Below are 24568 nucleotides of genomic sequence, written 5' to 3'. Positions count from 1 at the left end.
ACTACTGTCACATTAAAAATGACTGCGTTCTATTTTCGTGAGCCAGTTCCAAGGTCCGGGGATTGTGTATGCTGCCTCACTCTTATGGCTTACTGGGACACTTAATGAAGCTGAGCCATTGATAATTACGTTGACCTCTGCGTTTCCTGCTAGGACAGGTCAGAAGGTCTGCTGTGAAACAGACCTACGTATTTCACCAATGCGCCACTTTTGAACAGAAAAGTGACAAATGAACAAATGAATTAAAGTTGTTTTTCGTTTGCTGTGAAGCGACCATCAATGAAACTTGACACTTCCTGCAGACGTTTCACATTAAAAGCCCGATCATCAATGAAACTTGACACTTCCTGCAGATGTTTCACATTAAAAGCCTGACCATCAATGAAACTTGACACTTCCTGCAGACGTTTCACATTAAAAGCCCGATCATCAATGAAACTTGACACTTCCTGCAGATGTTTCACATTAAAAGCCTGACCATCAATGAAACTTGACACTTCCTGCAGATGTTTCACATTAAAAGCCTGACCATCAATGAAACTTGACACTTCCTGCAGACGTTTCACATTAAAAGCCCGATCATCAATGAAACTTGACACTTCCTGCAGATGTTTCACATTAAAAGCCTACCTGGGAAGGGGAGGTTATTTCCTTTTCAGCTGCTGGAGGGCTTTTACCAACCAACTGACTGTACTGAAACTAAGTGTATTTAGCTTTAAAAAACCCACTATGAAAAAGATGAAGCTCTTTTTAATGCGTTTTTCTACTCAGTTCCTACTAATGATGAGTTGGTAGTCGTGTTGATGCTGTTTGAGGAACGTGACGATGAAGAGAAGGTGTGAGCCGGCTGCTGTGAAACTGCTCCTCCCCTCAGTGTCAATCCTCCAGGTTTTTCAGTTGTATTTTAATGTCCACTGTCACTCATACTCTGGAAGTGTAACGGACGTTGGCTTAATAAATGATTCATATGTCAAAGAAACAGGGGATGCTCTTTTACTTTCAACTGTGCCGCTGTGCGCTCGGACACAAGAACAAATGAAACGCTACATTTAATAAATGGAACATGCGTAGAAGTGATGAAATGTGTCCCATCTCATTACAAAGCTAAATGATGGATGTTCTACCGTAACTGGAATTCTGACAGAAACTAAATGTCAGTGTCTATGAGAACTTATGAAGCCACTCCTCCAGCTTCAGCCACTCTCTGCTGTCCATCCGTATGCTCAGTACGTACGTACACTCAGATACTTCCATGTTCACCATTCAGAGGTAGTGAACATCAGATGGACAGTGGAGGAGTGACTCGTGCTTCTAGCGTGGTTTCTATGATGTTCTGAGGGTTTTCTTGAACAGTGAAAAGTTGTTGCTGGAACCTTTGGAACTCTCTGAACTGAACTAAACGTACCACAGTCACTCTTCTCTTACAAGAAAACGACCAATTATGCATCAAGAGCTTTTTCCAGCCACTGCTCACTCCTACAGGGAGTGCTTTCTACTTCTATAGATGTTGCTCTAGCTTTGTTCACATGTTGCTGATGTGGTCAGCCATCGAGTCGGTGGATTTCCATCCTTCCACCAGTAGAACACAGAATGGACGGAGCCTCTTCAGTGCAGTGCTCCACGTGTCGGAGTCTCGATCCCCTGGGTTTTTCCTGAGGTCAAGGGTCAATTGAAAGTTTTTGAGGCCATTGTTTAGAATTTTGAAATTCTAAATAATGGCTTGTCTCTTTGAAGATTGTTTCAAATAAAGTTTTTTGGGTAGAGAGTAAATAATTTGAATAAGAATTTAGGTTAGCACAAGTATGTCTTTTAATATTTATATGTGTTTTGATACTATTTATTGAAAAGGAGGTTAATTAGCTGATTTCTTTCTGTCTTTCTGTCTTTCTGTCCCCCACCACCTCCACTCCTCATCTGTCCTTCTGTCCTTGTTCAAGACCCTCACCCTATTCATACCTTATAGTGCCGTCTCTCAGCAACATGTTGCAGGGAGAAATGCTCTGGCAGAATTTGTGTGAACTGGGGTGGTGATTAGGCAGTGGATAAGACACATGCCTTTGGTGTGAGAGACCTGCGTTCAATCCCCCACTGTGACCCATCCACCATTGTGTCCCTGAGCAAGACACTTAACCCCTCGTTGCTCCAGAGGCGTGTGACATATATAGCAATTGTAAGTCGCTTTGGATAAAAGTGTCAGATAAATGTAAACTGACCTTTTGAGGAGGAGGGTACTGCACTGCCGGGGTCAGGGTTTCTGTTCCCTGCTTTGGATGTTGCTTTATTGCAACTAGTGCAGTGCCCGTTCACAGGCTCCCTGCGCTTTTTAGATTTGCAGTGCAGTAGGGCTGAACAATTAATTGCATTTGCGATAATATCGCGATATGAGAAAATTATATTTTCTATGACGGCGTTCCAAACCAAAGTCACCAGGCCGGAAGAGTCCCAGTCTGTCCTGAGTAACAGCCAGACCGCTGCTTACCAGCAGCATCGACCAGGAGCTCCGGTGTTGGCAGAGAATTACTAAGCTTGTCTATTCGACTCGAGAGGCGTCACTTGGTTTTCTTTTCGTTAGCCACCTTTTGTATTAAACCTCAATGGGAGTACTTTTTTGTTTGCTTGCTGCGATCCAGAAAAGGAGGTTTTTGTAGAGAGATGGACTGTTGTGGAGATTTGAACTGAGCTTAGGACTCATTCATTGGTGGTTGAACTGTGGGCTTTGTATTGGGCACTTAACTGTATAACACACTGTGGTGAACTTACTGTTGTTGTCTGTTGGTAGACCTACATGATAATATTATATGATATTATTTAATGCCATGACTTGACTTTAAAATTATTTTTCACTGAAATTATTATGGGGGCGGCACAGTGGTGCGGTGGTTAGCACTGTCGCCTCACAGCAAGAAGTGTGGAGTTTGCATGTTCTCCCCGTGTCTGCGTGGGTTCTCTCCGGGTGCTCCGGCTTCCTCCCACCGTCCAAAAACATGCAGGCTAGGTTGATTGGTGACCCTAAATTGTCCTTAGGTGTGAGTGTGAGCGTGAGTGGTTGTTCGTCTATGTGTGGCCCTGTGATGGACTGGCGACCTATCCAGGGTGTACCCCGCCTTGCGCCTGATGTCAGCTGGGATTGGCTCCAGCCCCCCCGCGACCCTGTACGCAGGATAAGCGGTTGACGATGGATGGATGGACGGATGAAATTATTATAATTTTTCCACCATTGCTCATAATAAGAATTAAGGCAATTCATGCACCTAATTTCATCCTAACAACTAGAAAGAACAGTGTATGTTTAATCTAATTAATATTATGTTGGTCATACTATACACTGATTTATTGCTTGTCCGTTTTGAATAATACAGAAGATAAAGAGCCTGAAAATAATTGCATATTAAATAGCATTTTTGGTAAGAAAAAATTTAGATTTTTTTTTTAGTGGCCGGTAAAATTAGATTAATTTCCAAGCATTAATAACACAGCATTAAAAACACTGAAACAACACGACAATGGCAGAGATACAGCTACATAGTCAGTGCTTCCTAAATAATAAAATAATAATAGTTGTTATAATAATAATAAAAGTTGTTTCTAACATATGGCTTACACCAAACACCACAGTACAGATGGCCAGTCAAGATCAGGTTAGATTAGAGAAGGGGAAAGATCCTGTGGCAGAAAGAGATCATGGTAGTGTGGATGTTTTTATATTTGCCAGAGTTGTAGTCAGTCTAAGTGGGGTAAACCTGTTAGGTCTTTCATACTCAGTGTTTTGTGTCTTGTTTGTACATTGTTTTGTTTGATTGTTGATGAGTTAGTGGACAAAGTGCAATGTGAAAGGTGTGAAAGGCTCCAGAAAAGACCTTTACATTAGAGCTGGAGCTGTGCGTTTGGTTACACAGAGAATCCCAGCCTGTGGGACTGTACAGGCAGACAGAAACTGAGAGGAGAGCAGCAAAAGGAAAGGAGGGTGGCTTGCTGTTCCCACTTCCAACAGATGGTGCAACCTTGGACATATTACTTTTAAGGAAGCCCGGATATCAAACATTGAGCGGTGGTCTTCCTCACTATTATCTACCCAAAGAGTTTTCACATGTTGTTGTAGCTTTTTCCATCCTGACTAGGCCTACGTGATGCAGGCTTGTGTAGTACTGTGTAGTATCTGTTCTGACCCATTGGCCCTCTCCCACCGTCTCACATTGCAACACCCTCCAATCCTAGCCCAGAACCAAGCCCGGAGCCCAGAACTGGCCCCAAAGTCTTAAATGACTACAGACCTTACAAGACTTTCTCTCCCACTTCAGGCCGCTGGTCAGACCAGCACTGGAGCACCTGCAGTTTGGCTACCAGGAGAACGTCGGAGTGGACGATGTCACGGAGAACAGTGAGGTTCTTTGATTTCTCCAGTGCTCTTAAAACTATACATCCTCTGTTGTTGGGAGAGAAGCTCAGGGCCATGCAGGTGAACACTCCACCGGTGTCCTGGATAATGGATCAACTGAGTGGCAGACTACAGTTTCCCCATAGACAGTATATTACTGGACAAAGCCACCCTGGTTTGAATGGAGAGCAGTGAAGCCAGTTTTGGTCCTATCAAATACCACTACAGGGCTACTTCTTGTTTGCACCAGCGTCTACTGTGCATGATCGCGCAGCATAAGTGTGGTTTAATGACAAAGATCAACAGCAGGAACACCATAATGCTGGTAGCTGCATAGGTGCACCAACAAAAAGTCTCTTGACTCAGTGTGTCTGACTCGGATCCTGACTGTTCAGCCCACCTACAAGTCTCATCTGCTAAACACCAACGTAGCGTTGGTGGAACCCATGGAACCCTCCATGCAGGCTTTGGTCGGCTTCACAGTTCAATCTCTCGCTTACCCCCTTGAGTTTCTCCCAGGCGACTGTTCTCTCCCCTTCCTGTGTACACTATACACCTGTGACTCCAAGGTATGCCACCTGCAGAAGTTCTCTGAGGACTCTACCACTGTGCCCCCCACAGTGGTAGAGTCCTCAGAGAACTTCTTTTCTGTGGACAACATGAGGAGGGAAACAGAGACCTGGTTGATGACTTTGTTAGATGATGCAGATTGAACCATGCATAGCTGAACATTAGCAAGACAAAGAACGCCAGACTAAGCCTCCTCTGATCCTGTATCCCTCCAGGCAGTGGATGTCTTGGTGGTTCACTCCTACAAATACCTTGCAGTGCACCTGGACGACAAGCTAGTTTGGGTTAGGAGTTAATTTACTGTTTGATTTCATCATCATAAAGGTCTTAAATTAGCATATGTGATATGTGGATATGGTATTTTGTCACTATTATAATTAACTTAATTACATCTCTTCTTGCTTGTTTTCATCATAATAACCAAACTACATTTTATATGTCATCAGTTATGAAGCTTTTAATATCTTTCCAGAAAGATTTTCCATGAGTACAATCCCAAAATAATTAGTTATGCCAGGACCAGTGCAACCAGGACCAGTGCAACCAGGACCAGTGCAACCAGGACCAGTGTGTGAGCGGCACCCTGAGAGTTTGGTGTTTTCCTGACGTTTTTGCTCCTCTCTCTGGTAGTTTTGTGCCCTGTGCAGTGAGCATGGTGCACATGTGGGAGGTTGATTTAAATAATGCAGCACAAAGTGAGTTGTTGGTATTTGGTAATTTTGTCTATAAGAACTAAATACTTGGTGTGTGTACCATGTGTAACAATTACAGAATAATGCTTAAAATGTACACTAACAACGTAATTAAACACTCTAAAGTACATGAATATAACGTGACATAGGAACATTGTTCGAACCGTCAGCACTGATATATAGGTGAATATGAAAGCCAGGTGAATAAGTCTCTGCTGGCTAAGAAATAGTCAGACACATAAGATCTCTGTAGGCACAGGGAGGAGGGTCGCCAGCTAAACTGGGTCATTTGGAACACCAACACATCAACCAATTATGGCCAATTAATCCTACTATCTCCGCTCTGGATCTCTCTATTTAACTGGCCTGTTCTGCTCCATTTGACAAGCATTCACTCTGACAGCTGATATACCATTTCGTTCTCTCACTCATACACAGGCACACAAAAAAGCTAGCAATAATTGTTTATATGTGGATATACAGATTTTTGTTAATTAAACTCAAAACATACACTAATATAATTCTGTCCCTCATCAAAATTGTTTACAATTGATTACAAAAGGAACTCAAGGCCTGTGTCATCATAACACAGTTGGAGTAGAAAAGGGACTACAATCCCGTCTTATCTCTGCCACAGTTCCACTGAGCACTGAAAGCGTTTCGTAGTGCATCTTCAAGCAGCCTGTGTCCCGACACCCCCACTTTGCATTTTACTGATTGTTATTTGAACTTCAAATGTGCGGGACTGCGTCTCTCTCCGTAACGTTGACTTGTATGAGCAAAGAGTCCTCCCAAAGCAAAGCTCTTCCATCCTCTTACAGCCCAAGGGAAAACCGGCTGCCTGCTTACCACAGATGCATTTCAACAAGCTAAATGACTTGAATGAGGCTTGAAGCATGATACATCCATGTACAGATATGGTCACAAGGGTGCAGGTACTTGCTCCCAGAGGGGGTCCTTGAGGCATGTTAGGCCATCACAGGCATCCAGCACTCAGAAACAGAAAAAGACTGCGACCACTGGTTTTGATATGAATAAACTATTCTATTCTAAAGTATACAAAGTATATCCTCTATAAGTTTTGGACCAATCACTGATCTCTGGGGTTGTTCACCTTTCTAAATCCTGTCACAGTGTTATTCATTTGCACACACCACTGTCTTTTTGTCTTAGCAGGTTTTCAGCCCAGAGTAAGTTTAACCAGACATTTTGTAGAGGGGACACACCACTCGATCACATCCTCAATACAACTCTATGGGGAAAGCCCGTGACGGCAAAAATCCCTCCCGCTAGTAAGCCAATCGTCTGCTTTTAACAGCCAAAGCGGGAAACATTTCAGCCAGTCGTGTGGTTCCACTGACGTAAGGGTCTGTTTACCTTCTACTACGCATGCGCCGATCAGGAAAAAGGCTTTTTAAACCTTATTTTGGGGCAAAGTCGTCACTTGTCCTGTTGACAAGTGAAAGTGCAGTTCTGACTCTCTCCCCATTCATTCAAACAGGAGCCTGGTCTTGTTAGTCTGAAATAGCTGCCCTGGAGGCGTTGCCAAGATGGCGGCCGAGTGACAGGCTCAGTAATTGGCTGTGATCTATAGTATTGAAAATCTTCTGTGGGTAAATAGAACCCTCATCATTTTTAACTGCCTTTGTTATTTTTCTACCATCGCCATTACTGCATAGGTACTTATTCTATTTTCCCTAAATCCATACTGGTTTTCACTTAAAGAGGTGGTATTTTATGGTATTCCCCCCTCTCCTTTATTGAGTTATATCTCTTTTTTGTGCATGTAACAGGTTTGCAAAGTGAAAAAGCCCAAAGTCCAGCCAAAGGGAGTTCCCATCTCCCACAGAAAACTCTGCTCTGAATGAAAACGTGTCATAAAGCTTGCCGAGCGGCTAGCGGGGTCATGCACGCCCTCAAACAAAGCTAGTCTGAGCGGAGGCCCTTTGGTTTTAGTTAAGCCCCTTTTCCACTGCACAGTACCAGCTCCACATGGCTCGACTCGCCTTTGTTTGGTTTTCCATTGTAGAAATGTTGTACCTGTACCTGCTTCCAGGTAGCTTTTTTCGTATCACCTCCATCGAGGTTCCAAGCGAGCTGAGGGATACTAAAATGTAACGTGAAAACACGACAGATTGCTGATTGGTCAGAGAGAATATTTACTATTCACTGCATCATCATCGCTGCACCAGACAGAGCCCAGCAACAGAAAGTTTTTTTACAGTTTTTGTATGGAATTTCATCACTAAATCCACTTCTGAGAAGTTTTGAGGTGAGAAATCAGCTGTGTAGATTTCAAATATTGACAGTTTTATGAGAAGTGATGGCGGAACAAAAATGTGCTAGAATATTATCTGTCTTTTTTTTGGAACATTTTAACTTTAAAAAGAGAAAGCTGTGTGGATCGCTGGTGTGTGTGTCGTATTGAACATTACGTCGTGGCAGTTGTGTGTGGCGTTGTCATAGCGACGTACAATCTCTGGGTACCATCTGCAATGGAAAACGGAGCAGGGCTGAGTAGAGTCGAGTCTATCGATTTGCGCTATGGTAGCATTTTTCGGCAAGGTAGCATAGATCGTCAGAACACCGGCAACAGTTTAGTCCTAAAAGACATTTCAACTCCAACTCTGTTTGGGCCTGGAAATTCACAATCACAATCTGTAAGTATGCTTTATTGGCTGTGAACTATATTTAAAATAAACATGGCTGAAACACTGTTCAAGTGCGGAGTTTATAGCTGTGTCTCAATTCAGGGACCGCATCCTTCGAAGGCTGCATTGTGACTAGGCTGTCCCATTTCGAAGGCTCCTTCAAATGCGGCCAACAAATGCGGCCTTCTTTTCGTCCTTTTGGAGGATCCAACAGCTGGATCCTTCGCAGCCCCAGGTATCCCGACATTCATTGCGCGCCGGTTGATTGTTCCAGCGTAAATAATGGAGTCGGCTGTGGCTGTGGAGTTGAGCCCCCCGGATTTTACCTATAAATGTAAGTATTGGATTTCAACTCACTTCAAAAGCCAACTACACATATGTAAAAATAACAAGAGGCATAAAAGTGCAATGTGTCGTTTAAAGAATAGTTTTGTGGAAGAAGTTAACGTGAGTTAAGTGATTAACTGGCGAGCTAACGTTAAGTTAACGTTACCTGAGGTTACTGATGTGCTAACGTTAACGTTAAATGCAAATCGTTAGAGCAAGTTACAACCTAAAAAATAAAGCCTTTAACGTCTTTACTTTAAATCGAAGAGGTTCAGAGTCAGACCTGCGTCTTACCGAGATTGTTGCGATATTCTACATCACTTATACTTAATATTATGTACATGAAAATAACGTGACCACGTAACGTTAGACGGGTTGTGAACCCTGCTTGGTTTTCACACCGTTAACGTTAGTAACGGTAACAAAAACCTTGATATATAGTACACGGTTAATGTAACTAGGTTATTTTGCGATTTAGGCTGCTGACTGTTTGGTGATGTGAAGCATAAAACTTACTTGAACATGTCGTTTTGTTTTAGGGAGCAAGGATCAAACTGCCCTCTTTATTAAATTGAGGGGGGAGAGCGACCACCTCTTCACCGGGGCAAAGTTTTCTGCCAACGTGGCTTGGAGGTAATTAAAGTATCAATAGCCCTTTTGTAATAGCTGCATTAATCATCGTGTACTTAAAGTTACAGTTAAATGAGCCGCCATCCTATTCAAAGCCTTTAACAATAAGACAACTAGTAAATGGGGCAGCCCTTTGTTGTGTCTTCACACAATTGCCATGTACTGCAATTTCCCCACTGTGGGACAAATGTTTTTTCTTATCTTTCTTATTTCTTTTGTTTCTCTGTGATTAGGACAACTTTGGAGAAAATGGGCCTGTGGGGGAAGGTGACTTCCCTCCAAGCGAAAAAAAAGTGGGACAATTAAAAAAAAAAATACAAAGTATGTATGTATGATTTGAAATTGATATATTCTGTATACATTTTTGTATAAATCGTTCACTGTGCAGCATAAAGGGAAATATAAACCACATTCATCTTACAACCCTGTTTTAATATAATACATACATTTACCTTGTACGTTGTATATTCATTTAATTCATTTTAGTCACGCACGTTAATAAACACAGTTGCTGAAATTTGTTTTTCTGCTGTTGTTATTTACCATGATTGATTTCCTGTGCCTTAGGAGTGCAAGTGTCCAGTGTCAGGAGAGGGTGTAGGTGGGAAGCCCACTGCTGCAACTTGGCCCTGGTTTGTCCTCATGGATGAGGTGTTGGGACAGAAGCATTCCACCACCCCACCTGTCGTAATTGCCTCTATCCCTGAGGACACACCAGGGCCAAGTGCTGCAGTGGGTGACCAGGAGGAGGAAGAGGAGGAGGAGGAGAGCCAGCCGAGAAAGAGAAAGAGAAAGAGGGACAGAGAGGATGAGCTGCTTCAGCTACTGAAGGAAGACATGAGGTTGCAGAGAGAGGCAGAGGAGAGGAGAGCACAGGAGAGCAGAGAGAGGATGGACAGGCTGTTCTCTCTACTAGAGAGACTTGCCGAAAAATATAATATAAATAATTAAATAATAATCTAGATAATATTTATTAATCAATTCAAATAAAATATTTGTTAAATAAATGATTTTATTTTCTGTGGTCTTTATAACTAATAGTATTTACAGCATATTTAGCCGTCGATTGTTCCAGCTGCTTTAAAAAAGGCTCTGTGTCTTGCCAGCCCTGCAAACCCACGGGATATCGGTTGTAACTCATCCTGGGTCTTCGGTAGGTGGATGACCTTGTGGCGAATGGCCACCACCTCCTCAGTGACTCTGTGGACGATGCGGTGGACAGTGGATCGAGGCATTGCAAACACTCTGGAGACCACCCTGCATGATGCCCCGCTTGCCAGCAAGAAGAGAAACACCAGGGTGTCAATCGTGGCACCCCATCCGTGTCTCCGTTCCTGGTTTAGGAGGCCCGGTAGCACTCCCAGGGCCTCCCTGCTTAACCGGAAATCCGGCCGTGTGTCCTGCTGGCTAAAAAACCTGTCCAGCACAGGCACAATCAGATTTATCCTGCAGTACAGGGGCTGGGGCTGGTGTAGAGATACAAGGAGAAGAACAACTGTTATGAAGTGTAGAGAGCTTAGTTAGATAAGGCTTGTATATCTTTCTATTCAACTTGCTTTAGCTGATCAATGACAAAAACACTGTCAATATTTTAATATTTAAGTAAGGTTAGGTTTTCTTTAAATATGAAAATTATGTTGTTAAAGTGAAATGGCAGTAGCAATAAACAACGTTAACTGAGGTTAACATCACTGTTAGCTTTAGGAAGCCTATAGTACCTAAATACATATAAAATGTAACGTTTCTTAGTTACTTTCCCCCGTATTTACCTGGCCAGGCTCCTCTCTCAGCCTGAGATACATCATGCGGCGGCGCCGGCGGTGAAGTATCTCTAGTTCCTCTATTAAGAGGTAAAATATTAAAATTAAAATATTCGTCTCCATTGCCGGTGGACCACAGCTGTGAAGGTTGCTAGGCGACAGGAGCGGCACTTCCCCACACATGGGTAAGGGCGGGGTCAGTTGATGACGCAATAGACAGTCCTCCGTAGACCAGACCGTCTCATTTCACAACGGTCGGTTTGGCCTTCGTAGGCCGCGAAGGCCACGCCCTTCGAAGGATGCGGTCCCTGAATTGAGACACAGCTGTTGTAAACGTTGGCTAACACAGCTAGAGTTATAGCTATAATGCTAACGTGACACCCAATGTGAAAGCTACTGAGCAAACACCAGTTTTTATGTAAAATTGAGTTGAAATATGGTGATTTGACGTTGTGTGGTTGTGTAACTTATACCATCTGCTAGGTTATGGTCGCACTCTGAAGCGGCTTTGATTTGGATCACACTACCTTGTTTCATACGACCCGCTCTTCTCTGCTTCTGATTGGCTAGTAGTCCTTACCTGGGAACTGCGCATGTGCAACTCCCAACAAAGATTTTATACAAGTAAGATGCATCACTCTGTAGCTCAAGAGCAGAGTGTACAACACACAGGGTGAAAAGAGGAGCTGCAGCAATGTGCAGTATGAGAAAAATATGGTGTTTTTTGAAAATTAAACCATGTAAACCTGTTCTGGTACAACCCCTAATTAAGATTTTGAACCTGAAAATGAGCATAATACCACCTCTTTTATAATTTATATTTAGCAATGAAGAGATCCAATAGTTTCACAAATCATTTCTTTAATATTTTTGAAAATGGAGGAAGAGGAGATAGCAGTCTATAGTTGTCCATGTAGTGCTTATCTTACCTTTGTAAATATTTAAACTACTTTTGCTGATTTTATATTATTAGGCAAAGTATCTCTTTGAAATGAGTACATGTATGGGTCAGAGGTCTTACCATGTCAATGGTAATTCACAGTTGATCGTTTGTTTTTGAATTTTTTAACAATTTCAACTGCATCAGTTTCATTTTCCCCACAAAGGAACATAGAACTGATATTACTATTAATAAGTCATCAGGTACACCAATTTTGCTGGCCAAGGTAGTGCCAACTTGTAATGGATATCAATTTATTCAAATAAAACTTATACTTATACTATTGGATGCCCTTTTTCCTTCAGAACTGCCCTTCGTGGCATACTTTCAACAAGGTGTTGGAAACATTTATCAGAGACTTCGGTCCTTATTGACATGATAGCATCACGCAGTGCTGCAGATTTGTCGGCTGCACATCCATGGTGTGAATCTCCCATTCCACCACATCCCAAAAAAAACAGTGTGAGATGATTTGAGCTTTGTGACATGGTGCATTATCCTGCTGGAAGTAGCCATCAGAAGATGGTGCTCATAAAGGGATGGACATGGTCAGTAACAATACTCAGGTAGGCTGTCGTGTTTACGATGTTCAACTGGGCCCAAAATGTGGCAAGAAAATATTATTATTAAAATATTATTACAACACCACCAGCCTGAACCGTTTTTTTTTTTACGCCAAATCCTGACCCTACTATCTGAATGCAGCTGAAATCGAGACTCATTAGACGAGCCCAACATATATTTCCAATCTTCTATTGTCCAGTTTTGGTGAGCCTGTGCAAATTGTAGCCTCAGTTTCCTGTTCTTAGCTGACAGGAGTGGCAGCTGGTGCGGTCTTCTGCTGCTATAGCCCATCTGTTTCAAGGTTCGACCTGTTGTGCGTTCAGAGATGGTATTCCGCGTATCTTAGTTGTAACGAGTGGTTATTTGAGTTACTGTTGCCTTTCTGTCATCTGGAGCCAGTCTGCCCATTCTCCTCTGACCTCTGACATCAACAAGGCGTCACACAACTGCCACTCACTGGATATTTTCTCTTTTTCGGACCATTCTCTGTAAACCCTAGAGATGGTTATGCGTGTCTGTCATGTTATGAAGGAAACAAGTGATCAGCTATATTCTGATTCTTCCCAAACATGAAACGACCAAAACAGAATAAAAAATGTTAGATTGTCAAGGATCCTGGTAGTTTATTTATCCTTATACAACACAAGGCTGTACAACCAAATCAAAGAACAGATCATTACATTAATATTAGAATAGGGTAACATACAATAGAAAAAATAAAAAGTTATACATGCGTATTTAGCAAGTAAGTAGCACATTGATTGTCTTATAGGAGCAGGAGCATCATGGGTATTGGAAAAGACTTGTTTTGGCAGTGGTTGCACTTAAGTCCCTATTTGATGGATCAGCTGTCAGGACAGTGGTTGATGCTGGGCTTCCCTCATCCAGAGGAAGAAGTTCTACTGTCAGTACTGCTCAGGTGTGAGTGGATCATCAGATTCAGATGCACTTCAGCCACACCTCAGTCCCTGATTTGCTCTGTGAAAGATGTGGCTCAGCAGCTGGGATTCCTGTTTGTTCTGTAGGGATGGCTTGTCTGTGGATCACAAAGAAGCCCACTTCTCTTAGATGAGTGCCCAGATTTTGTTAGTGTCTGGACTAAGGCCACTTTCAGACAGACTTCAGCTCTGCTCCTCTCATTCATTTGAATGGAGCCAATCTGGCAGTGCAGCTGGGATGCCAGAGCAGAGGGCTCTCAGCAGAGTACTGCAGGACTGTCAGGCAAAAAAGTTGAACCTGGCTCAGTTTTTTGCCGCAACATGACGTAACATCAACTGGAAAGACGCAGCACGTATGCTGTTTTTTAAAGGTGATTGACTCCTTTCACATTGCCAGTAAATAAGTTTGCCTTTTCGTTTTTTTGTTCGACTGTTGTGCTGTGTGTAGCCCATAGACTGTAACATTAGGTGTAGCCGCAGAGCGTTGGTGCTTTAATAGCTCCGCACTGGGAAGGTGTGTTTATGTGCTCTAAAAGACGTCACAGCACGGAAATAAAGTCACACAGCTGACTGATTGTTGGCCTAGCATGCTAATACTACTCCTGGGTTGTTCTCTCTAAATATACATTTTATTGGAAAGGCAAAAGGCCCTTGATCTAAATAACTACACTCCAAAAAAGCCAAACAATATGGTGGCCTCGATGCACCACATTTTTACCAGTACTTTCTCTCCCACCAGCTTCAGTATATCCAACACTGGATAAACAACTCCAGTTCTGCCTGGCTTGATAGTGAATAGACCGTCTGTAAGGATGTCCCCATTCAGCATATTGTATTCATAGATACATCAATCAAGACCGACAGCTGCTTTAAATTTAACACGATAAATACCACTTTCACTGCCTGGTGGAAAGCAAACATACTAAACCTTGAACTATATCCTTCTACTCTCACTCCTATCTGGCATAATTCCATGTTTAAAACCAAAAAGGAACTCTTCAACTTCTCTGTGTGGAAACGGAGAGGAGTAACCAGCCTGGGGCACCTTTCAGCTCTCTTATGACCATTTCAGACACACGTCCGGCTTACCCCATCACTGTCACTACCGGTACATACATTCCAAAGAGACCATAAAAAGAAACGTCATTTTCACCCAAATAATGACTGAATACTGCTTCAGTACCAAGGCAAATGGACTTGATTTTACCCCAATCAGACAATACGCAACAATACATTCTCCATGCCATACAACTTAAAAAGAGAGCACATCACCACTCACAGACAGCAAAACCTGCAAACATTGTCCCACTGCATTGGAAAGCCAAGTCCATGCATTCTGGCGTTCCACAACAGTTTTGGTCAGAGGTCCTCAACCTCAGCATCCCTCTCTCCCCTCTATCTGGCTTTTAGGCAATCTCTCTTCTCTTACAATACCACATCTTCAGACTTTCATTCTAATTGCATTAAACGTGGCCAAGAAAACCTTATTACTCAACTGGAAAGACTAAATGATCAGGAACCCATTCGCTCAGTCTGTTAACGGACCACACAGAAACGCTAACATCAGCCCTAAAGGACAATCTGATCCATAACACCCACTGTCCCTTCCTGCACTTCATCCAAAGCTGATTTGTGTCTACACCGCCTCACTCACATTTTCCCAACCCCGATATGACAGCTCCAAATAACAAAAAACCCACAATATGCTCGCCCAGCACCTTTTTATGTTGACAGTACACTCAGTCAAGTACTGTTGTCATTTGTTGTCCACCTGTGGTAAATAATATAAAAAATAAATAAAAATAAATACATCAATAATAAATAAATTAAAGCAAAGTTTTATCTTCCAAGAAAGATGATAAAATTAGTAACACTGTAAAAAGATGTTGCTTTTAAGATCTGCAGAAAACATGTTGTTGATGCTCCTGCTTCTTTTTCACGCTGAGTGGTCAGTTTCAGAATGCAGTGATCTGTTGTTGGCTGTCAGGCAGAGGTGGACCCCCAGTAAAAAAGTCTCATTCTGACCTCTCCCCCTGCAGGTTGGAGTGGGTGGAGATCATTGAGCCGCGCACACGGGAGCGTATGTACGCCAACCTGCTGACGGGTGAGTGCGTATGGGACCCCCCGCAGGGTGTTTGCATCAAGCGAACCGGTGACAACCAGTGGTGGGAGCTGTTTGATCCCAACACCTCGCGCTTCTACTACTACAACGCCTCCACCCAGCGCACAGTGTGGCACCGGCCCCAGGGCTGCGACATCATCCCTCTGGCCAAGCTACAGACTCTGAAACAGCACACCGATGGCACCAACCCCCGTCCTGCAGGAGGAGGGAGAGCGTCAGCTGACAACAGCCCAGGACGTAACAGTGGGGTCAGCCGAGAGGGAAGCACCTCCTCCTCCCTCGATCAGGAGCTTTCTGAAAAACAGGGCAACAGAGACGAGGCAGACAGGTAAGACTGCGGGCCACTTGATGAGTCACCTGACAAGGACTCAGAAACAGAAACAGAACATTATTTTAGTAAGGGCATCTCTGCCTGTCTGTTTACAGGTGTTAGAGTACATAAAGCCTGTGAGGCCACTTGAGGCACTTTGAACTTACATGGTGCCTACATAAGGCACTATGTTTTGGCAAGAAAGAAGAAAGCGTGGAATAACAAAGACTGCTCTGTTGTTTTGCTGCATCCACTGCTGAGTCTGGCAGGAGTGCAATGCTAAATCTAGCCCTGAACACTGGCTTCAGGTCAGATAATTAGTTTCAAGTTACACCACAGTCTGTGTGAAGAGTTGAGTCATGAGTCTTTTCATATTTTGTGAGTCTGAAGTTAAAGGTTTGTTCCTCCATCGCACTGATGCCGTCTCTGCAGCCATGTCACCAGTTTTGCAAACATCCACATATCAAAAGAAACATGTTTTTCCTTGTGTAAACAGTTGCATCCACTCCACTCCTTCTGGTTCCCTGAGTATGGGTAAACCTAGATGCCTTATGTGATGGTTAAATACAAACTGCCTGGAGAGAAGGGATGAGGGGCTGAATAGTCACTAATCATAGCAAGGAACATCACTATGTGAAGAAACAACCAGAAGGGGGACGAACAAGGGTGAGACTGAAGGGGAGAAATGGCTTTACATTTGCTCACATGACTGATGATTCTCTCTAATGACATGAAGTGGTAGGTAGACCCCACCTTATAACCCTGTTTGTTTCCTGTCAAATGTCAGAATTCGACTGTGTCTTCCCATCATGATGTCACTTCCTCTCCATCTCTCTCTGTCTTATGATCCCTTTCCCTCCTTTCTGGTTCTCTAACCGTCCATTCACTTCTATCCTCTCTCGCCTTCAAGCCTCTCACCTCTCTTTACACTCACTTTGTCTCTCTCTCTCACCCTCAGTATCCTGTCACCCCCCACTCCCTCCCCTCTGTCTAACCAGTCTTGGTTGCTGGTTTGCTGTAATCTTCTGCAGTCTGCAGTGATTGGTGGATATGCCAGGCTGGGGTCACAGTGTCCTGTAAATGTCTTCTTTAAGAGGACACACACACACACACACACACACACACACACACACACACACACACACACACACACACACACACACACACACACACAGTGTGCTCTAGCCAGCAAATCACTGCTCTTAGAGACAATTACAGACTCTGTCTGTCTGGAGCCCAAGGAGAACAACATGTAGTGACAGATTTGTCAGACCAATACTGCAATTTTATTAATAACAACAATGACCTGCTGACAACCCCCGAGATACTGCAGTGTTCATAACACCCCTCAATATGGAAGCGTTGGATGAATTAACTTGGTTTTTGAAATTCATAGTCTAGTGAGTTGTGGAGAGGGTCCATCCAATGGGGAGCATGCATCTGTTCAGTAAGTGGCGTTCAGTTTGGATATTTCTTGTGAAGTTTTGGCCTGATGCTGTTGCCAGAGGAAAGATCAGGATTCACCAGAAACATTAGAAACCTGGTCACTAGGTGAAAAGATATTTGCTCTGGATACCAGAAATTCCTTTCTGATGTTTGTAATCATCAGTTTTTCAATGTTAATTCAACTATATGTTAAGTTTTGAGTAGTGGTATGTGGTTCTACGAGATTACATTATATACATGTTGAGCATTAGTTTCCACTGTGGTTTGTGTGTTTTGAGGTCCTGCCCTGTAGCAGGGCAGACAGGTAGACCACAGGATGATCTCCTCTCTCACCCACGCTGTGTCTTGTGTTAAGCTGACTGGCTTAATGTGTGTGTCTGTGTTGGCCATTATTGAGACAGCTCAGTTTTAATTCAGCTCTTAGTACTTCTGTAGCTTCCTCGTGAATCTCTGTGGTTTGGAGTTTACAGTAGTTTCACTTCTACATGTCTGTACGTTCAGATACCAGCCTTATTTACTGATTGCTAAAAGCTGTCCATCAGCAGTACTTATCTTTAATATAAATTGATGTACACAACAACATATGGACTTCTACGTACTATTTGGTCAGCGGATCAGTTTTAGATACTGCATGGAGGAAGAAGATACAAACCACAGTCGGCTGTTAGATGAAGAGCTGCAGGTGACAGCAGGGCTGGGCAATAAAACAATAATAATTATCGCAATAGAATTTTCCTCAGTAACAATATAACAGATGTTATAAATATTTGATTTAATTCATTTGAATCAACAACAAATTAGCACTTAATTTTTCTATTAAGATATTTATTTTGTTGAGGAAAAGTGAGTGCAGAAAGATTTCCTAGTCATGTTTTTTGAAAAAGCATTTTATTATAATAGTTTTGAATGTTCTACCTCAGATTTGTGAAGTGATCTACTGTTTCACACGTTCTGACCATAAAGAAAAGTTTAACCACACTATTAACCATCTGGTTTCTTCAACTTTCACTCAGGAGCAAAAATGTAACCTTTAAACTTGAAAGAAATAATGATTTATCGTGATAATTATCAATATCGAATGATATGAACTTTTTTTTATCGTGATAACATTTTGGCCTTATGTGCCTTATCTGTTCATAATTAATATTCAAAGGAGACTCACAAAGCATGATATTCTCTTGTGATATTGGTTCTTCACCAGCATTTAGTTAGAGCGGTTAGCAGCCTATTTACTGTGGAGGCTGAATGTCAGGCTGAAGATGGTCTCTGGAGAGTGAATGCTGTTAAGGAGAGCTGGACTGGCAGTTTGTCATAGACCACACAGCTTCCTCTGTGACAGATGGGAGCTATTGACCTCTACACAGCTCTACCTCCCTGCACAAACCAAGGATCCTATTAAAGGAGAGAGTGAGGGAGGAACAAATGGAAAGAAAGAGGGCAGAGAGAGAGGGAGAGGATGGAGAGGAGGACAGATCAGGATGGAGGACAAAGGTACATAAATGAAAGTGGTTCAATAACTTCTAGTCTGTCTGTCCTCACGTCTGAATCAGAATCATCCATCTGTGCTACATTTAGACAGAAAATTGACTCGGCAATCAGCACAGAAACATTCTGTACAATGAATACACACTGCGAGAACAACAGAGGACATTTTATAGCGTGCAAAGACCTGCATACACACACACACTACATACAGACACACAAGCACACAGGCTAAGGTCACCTGATCCTGTACGAATCACTGACAGATTTGTGGTAGAGCTTTTGGACACACACACACACACACCTACACCTCTGTCCCTCTCTGCACACTCACCTACTTGCCCTTAATCCCAAAAGTCTGTTTGGAAGTCCTCCACGGCTCTGAGATGCTCTTCACTGTCCATATTCAGGACCTCAGGCAGCATGACTGTTCCCTTGAACACCTTTGTCTGGCACTACTTGGCTGCCAACAAAGTATGTGCCAGTCATGTTGCATTCAACAGCAACAGCATTCACTTTAAGTGCATTTAAATTTTAAGTTAACACTGAATAAAAAATTAAACTGGAAAGAAATAACCCATTTCGTCTTCCCACTGTGAGACACCAGTGTGTCCCTGAGCAAGACACTTAACCCCTCGTTGCTCCAGAGGCGTGTGCCCTCTGACATGTATAGCATGTATGTAAGTCGCTTTGGATAAAAGCGTCAACTAAATGAATAATTGTAAATCTTATCAGTCTGATACATCAGTGTGCATAGTGCAAACAGTAATACTATTTCCATGAAGTGCACAAAGAGGAGATTCAGCATGTGTGATATTGTGTCAGACAGGAGTAGGTGGGCAATGTAATAGGAGAGAGTAAACCAGTCTCACAACACGCCAAGTTGGATAGAGAGCAACTTACTGTTCAACCCAGTGTTTAACTGGTAACAATGTGCTCAGACATTGTAGATCAGACACAGTACAGGAACTCCCTTATCCAAGTTAAGTTGGTCTGTTTGGGCTTGTGTGTGTCTCCACTTGAAATTAAAAGTCAAATGTTACATTACTGAATACTGCATAGATTTTTTTTCTGTAAAAAATGAAAACTGAACACTTTGCAGACAATGCTGGATTCTTTAGGCAAACTGATCATACTTTTATCTGTTTATTCCTACAAAAATATTATAATGCATTTATTTCACCATCATCAAATAATCCCACCACAAAGTGTCTTTAAATGTACACTACTTCATTTAAACGACTATTAAAAGTCCACATTTCATGATATGACAACATGCTTGTTATTTACTATTATTGTAATTATGACTGTCACGTCATTATCTTTTGCTTTGGCATCGTTTAGCCTGAATTTATATTTGTCAATCAAGGGCCACTGGACTTGATTGAAGATCACCCAGGCCAGTCGCTCTAGATTTAACCTGCCTTGGATAACTATGATCCGGATGACTGAATCTTCAGACATTTCAGTTTTTTTAAACCTGAGCCCTATTTTCTCAAGCAAATCAAGGCAGGAGCAGGGTGGTTACAGAGGCAAACATGCAGTGAAGGTTCAGAATGATGGGTTTTATTTTACAAGTAGGCCTAAAAGGGGTAAAACAAATAAACATTTAAAATGCAATCTGTTTGTCACTGACATTTGCACCATTTGGGTAAAGAAAATACTTCTACACAAGAAGATATGGATATTGTTTATAGGTGTATCTGTTTTAATGATCACAGAAAGGGATGTTCAGAGAAGGCACAGACACAGTGAGGCTGGTTTACTTTTTCTGTGGTGCAGCAGGAGAACAGATCTCGCTCACTGCAGGTATCCCAGACATATGAAAAGCCAATACTATTTTATTCTAAGCATGCTTGGATTCCTCCATTCACTAACATTCCATTGTGATTCCACAATATATGTCAATAAAACAAAGTTCTGATAATTACATTTACTGATTATGCCTTATTCCACATCAGCAAAACTCAGCTACAGCAGCTAGTGAGTTAACGCAGAGTGAGTGCAGGAGTGCTAATGGTAATGAGGCTGTTGTTGTCAGCCAGCCACTATGAACTGGCAAGGAATGAAAGAAAGACAACTACTAAAGTACACAGGTGAAACCAATAAGACAATCACAGGAAGTAAAATATGACAAGAGACACTAGGGTAGACTAACTACAAACTAAAACAGGAGGCTCACAGAAACATACAAGAAGTGATATCACAAAACATAAAACACAGCAAGAGTGCTACGAACACTGACAAAAACAAGACCAGAACACTAGGCTGGACCTAAACTGCAATGAAACACAGGAAACACAACCACCCCAAACCCTTGACAGAGGCTAGAATAGTGTACACACTAGTGTACACCCCCCCCCTGTATTTTACTGTGACGGGGAATTATTCATGGACAGTCCAGGAATCTGGTCTTGAAGTTACTTTCGTTGTCAAATCTTTGATCGTACATGTGCATGTTAGTGTTTGTGTCCACATGTATACTTATAGAGTGTGTGTGTGTGTGTGTGTGTGTGTGTGTGTGTGCACTTACCAACCTATCTAACAGTGGACCTCGACGTCGTTACACACCCACTAAGAGGGGACTAAAAAGTGAACAGGGGACATTTTTTAGGTCCCTGTTGGACATGCTTTAAATCATGCTAAAATCATGTCTAAAACCATCTGGTAAATTTTTTAAACTATTGTCAAGAGGGGACCTGCAGGTGTGTGAGTGTTTAAGTCCATACTCAGCAGTGCCTCTAGTGGATCAAGCAAAGATTTTAACGACTCATTCACACACGTCGTTCTTAACACTCCCCTATAGAGTGAATGGCTTGCAGCCCCAGGGAGTCTATCAGACTGTAGAGGGGCTATTATACAAGCTACTCAGTAAAGAAAGCTGTCTCTTAAAACACAATTTCTTAATTTTTTCTAACAAAATATACAGGCTGAGTTTTAGTCGATGTCTTGTGTTTTAAGATCAACATGTATTAAAATACAGGGCTACACTGAAGGCCTGGAGAATTTTAGATTCTAAATAAGGGAACAAAAATAGAAAAACAGCCAGGGTAGAATTATAAATAAAATGGTCAGTATAAAGATACTTTTATGGTTTTAATTCATTATAAAAAATGAATGAATTAACAAAAAATTTTGACATTTGTTATCTAGAGACTTGTTCAGTCGCAAAATACTAACCTGACCAGATTTCACAAGCACTGGACATCAATACTTTTTTCCCCCCATTATATTTGTGTGCTTAGTCTACACTTAAAGATATGCATTTCATTTATTGATTTGAATTACAGAAAAAGGGACCACACTTGTACTGTGTGGAACGACAGGAGTCCACTGTTCGCTTGTAGGTGATGACACAAGTTCCCTCTTAGATAGCATGGAGCGATAATCACACTCCAACTTGTGTGAAAATAATAAATAAGCAAATTGAATCATACTTTTGAGACAAAATAAACTAACTAAATAGTCTCTTTATTTTCTATACATTCTTTTAAAACAAATATAAAGGCTGAGTTTCAGTGGATGTCTTGTGTTTTAAGATCAACATGTATTAAAATAAAGGGCTACACTGAAGGCCTGGAGAGTAAAATGAATTGTAGATTCCAAAAAAAAGGAACAAAAATAGAAAAACAACCAGAGTTGAATTATTAATTAATGATTAGAGGTAAGATACTTTCTATTCAGTTTTAATTAATTGTTAAAAAGTATTTCACATCAGACTTTGACTACAGCTTTAAACTTGTTCAGTCCTAAAACACCAAACTGACCAGTTTTCACAACCACTGAATGTCAATACATTTTGTCATCATATCTATGTGCTTAGTCTACACTTACAGAAATGCATTTTATTTATTGATTTGAATTACAGAAAAAGGGACCACACTTGCACTGTGTGGAACGACAGGAGTCCACTGTTCTCTTGTACATGATGACACAAGTTCCCTCTTAGATAGCATGGAGCGATAATCACACTCCAACTTGTGTGAAAATAATAAATAAGCAAATTTAATCATACTTTTGAGACAAAATAAACTAACTAAATAGTCTCTTTATTTCTATACATTCTTTTGAAACAAAATATAAGGCTGAGTTTTAGTGGATGTCTTGTGTTTTAAGATCAACATGTATTAAAATAAAGGGCTACACTGAAGGCCAGGAGAGTAAAATGAATTGTAGATTCTAAAAAACGGAACAAAAATAGAAAAACAACCAGGGTAGAATTAGAATAAAATGGTCAGTATAAAGATACTTTCTTTACGGTTTTAATTCATTATAAAAAAATGTATTAATTAATAAAAAAATATTTGACATTTGACATCTAGAGCTTTAAACTTGTTCTGTCCCAAAATACTAACCTGGCCAGCTTTCACAAGCACTGGACATCAATAAAAAATTTTTCATTATATTTGTGTGCTTAGTCTACACTTAAAGATATGCATTTGAATTACAGAAAAAGGGACCACACTTGTACTGTGTGGAACGACAGGAGTCCACTGTTCGCTTGTAGGTGATGACACAAGTTCCCTCTTAGATAGCATGGAGCGATAATCACACTCCAACTTGTGTGAAAATAATAAATAAGCAAATTTAATCATACTTTGAGACAAATAAACTAACTAAATAGTCTCTTTATTTTCTTTTTTTTTTTTTTTTTTTTTTTTTTTTTTTATTTAACAGTCAGACATATACAAACCAACATAGTGCAGTAGTGAGCAATCTTGTAAATCCATAATTCCAGAAGTGACATAAAAGTGATTTAAGTGTTTGATCTAAGTGTACATGTGAACAGGTGTGAGTATATATATGTGTATGTGTATGTGTATGTGTGTGTATGCGTAAACAAAGTTACCATTTATTATTTATTACCATTTTCATTACCATCTCCGCCCCACTACCACCATATTGCCAGTATTGTGTTTGTTGATTTTTATTTCCATCCTTCCTCCTATGTACCAATTGCCATTGTCAATCCTGCATAAAATAAAAGATGATAAAATAAGATAATGTAAGATACCTTTCCCCCACATCTCTTCAGTCCCTATCTTTTCATTTTTTTTTTTTTTTTTTTTTTGTGTGTTATGTGTAATGTCTAAGGTGCATTAAAAGAGAGAGTACAGTGCGATAGTGTCTCAAATTGGGACAGAGATGCTGTCCCATTGAAACCACTTCTCGCCTGTCTTGCCTGCCTTGGTGTTTGTGTGGTTTTCCATATATACATTTTTTTTTTTTTTTTTTTCCCTATTCTATGTTGTGGTGCATTAAAAACCCGTGAAGAGATAAGGGGGGAATTATTGCAGTAGTGATGATAATGACACTTAATTCCAATACAGCATTGACAACGGCAATATTGATGATTATAATAATAATGGTAATAATGATATTAATAATAAATGACAATGATGATGGCAGTGGTGACCGCAATGGTGAAAGCAAAAGACAGCAACATCAGCAATTACAACAATGAAAAAATAAAAGTGAAAATAGCAACGATAACAATAACAGTAAAGATAGTAATAACAATGATGACATGAACAAGTTCAAACAACTAAATGCATTAATTTTCGTGGGTTGATTAAGAAGGTGGGAGGAGTTGGAGTTGAAAACCGAGAAAGGGTTCACAGCTGTAAGAGGTCAGAAAGTGTTGGGCGGCAGGAGTCAGTTTTAGATGCGTAATTATGAAGGGGAGATGCATATTCCATTGCAATGAAGTCTGTTATAAGATTTTTCCAAATGTTAATGTGTAATTTATTTCTAGTTTTCC

General features: G+C 41.3%; 1 protein-coding gene and 1 long non-coding RNA gene across 2 annotated transcripts in view; both read left to right on the top strand.

Moving 5' to 3' along the window:
- The window catches only part of arhgap39 (Rho GTPase activating protein 39), a 190439-nt gene that overhangs the window by 102757 nt on the left and 63114 nt on the right, over positions 1-24568 (top strand). The window contains exon 2 of the mRNA XM_038716888.1: positions 15487-15897. Within this exon, the coding sequence (XP_038572816.1) occupies positions 15487-15897 (411 nt within the window). The remainder of the gene's footprint in view (positions 1-15486; positions 15898-24568) is intronic.
- LOC119901279 lies at positions 9159-9549 on the top strand. The gene is made up of 2 exons (XR_005444160.1): positions 9159-9248; positions 9479-9549. It is a non-coding gene; the product is annotated as an uncharacterized LOC119901279 (long non-coding RNA).

This window comes from Micropterus salmoides, unplaced genomic scaffold (assembly GCF_014851395.1).
Source record: "Micropterus salmoides isolate LMB-PRFRI ecotype aquatic unplaced genomic scaffold, ASM1485139v1 Ms_hic_scaffold_13, whole genome shotgun sequence".
Taxonomy (NCBI): Eukaryota; Metazoa; Chordata; class Actinopteri; order Centrarchiformes; family Centrarchidae; genus Micropterus; species Micropterus salmoides.
The sequence above is the reverse complement of the archived record's forward strand: the minus strand, read 5'-3'. Positions and strand labels throughout refer to the sequence as shown.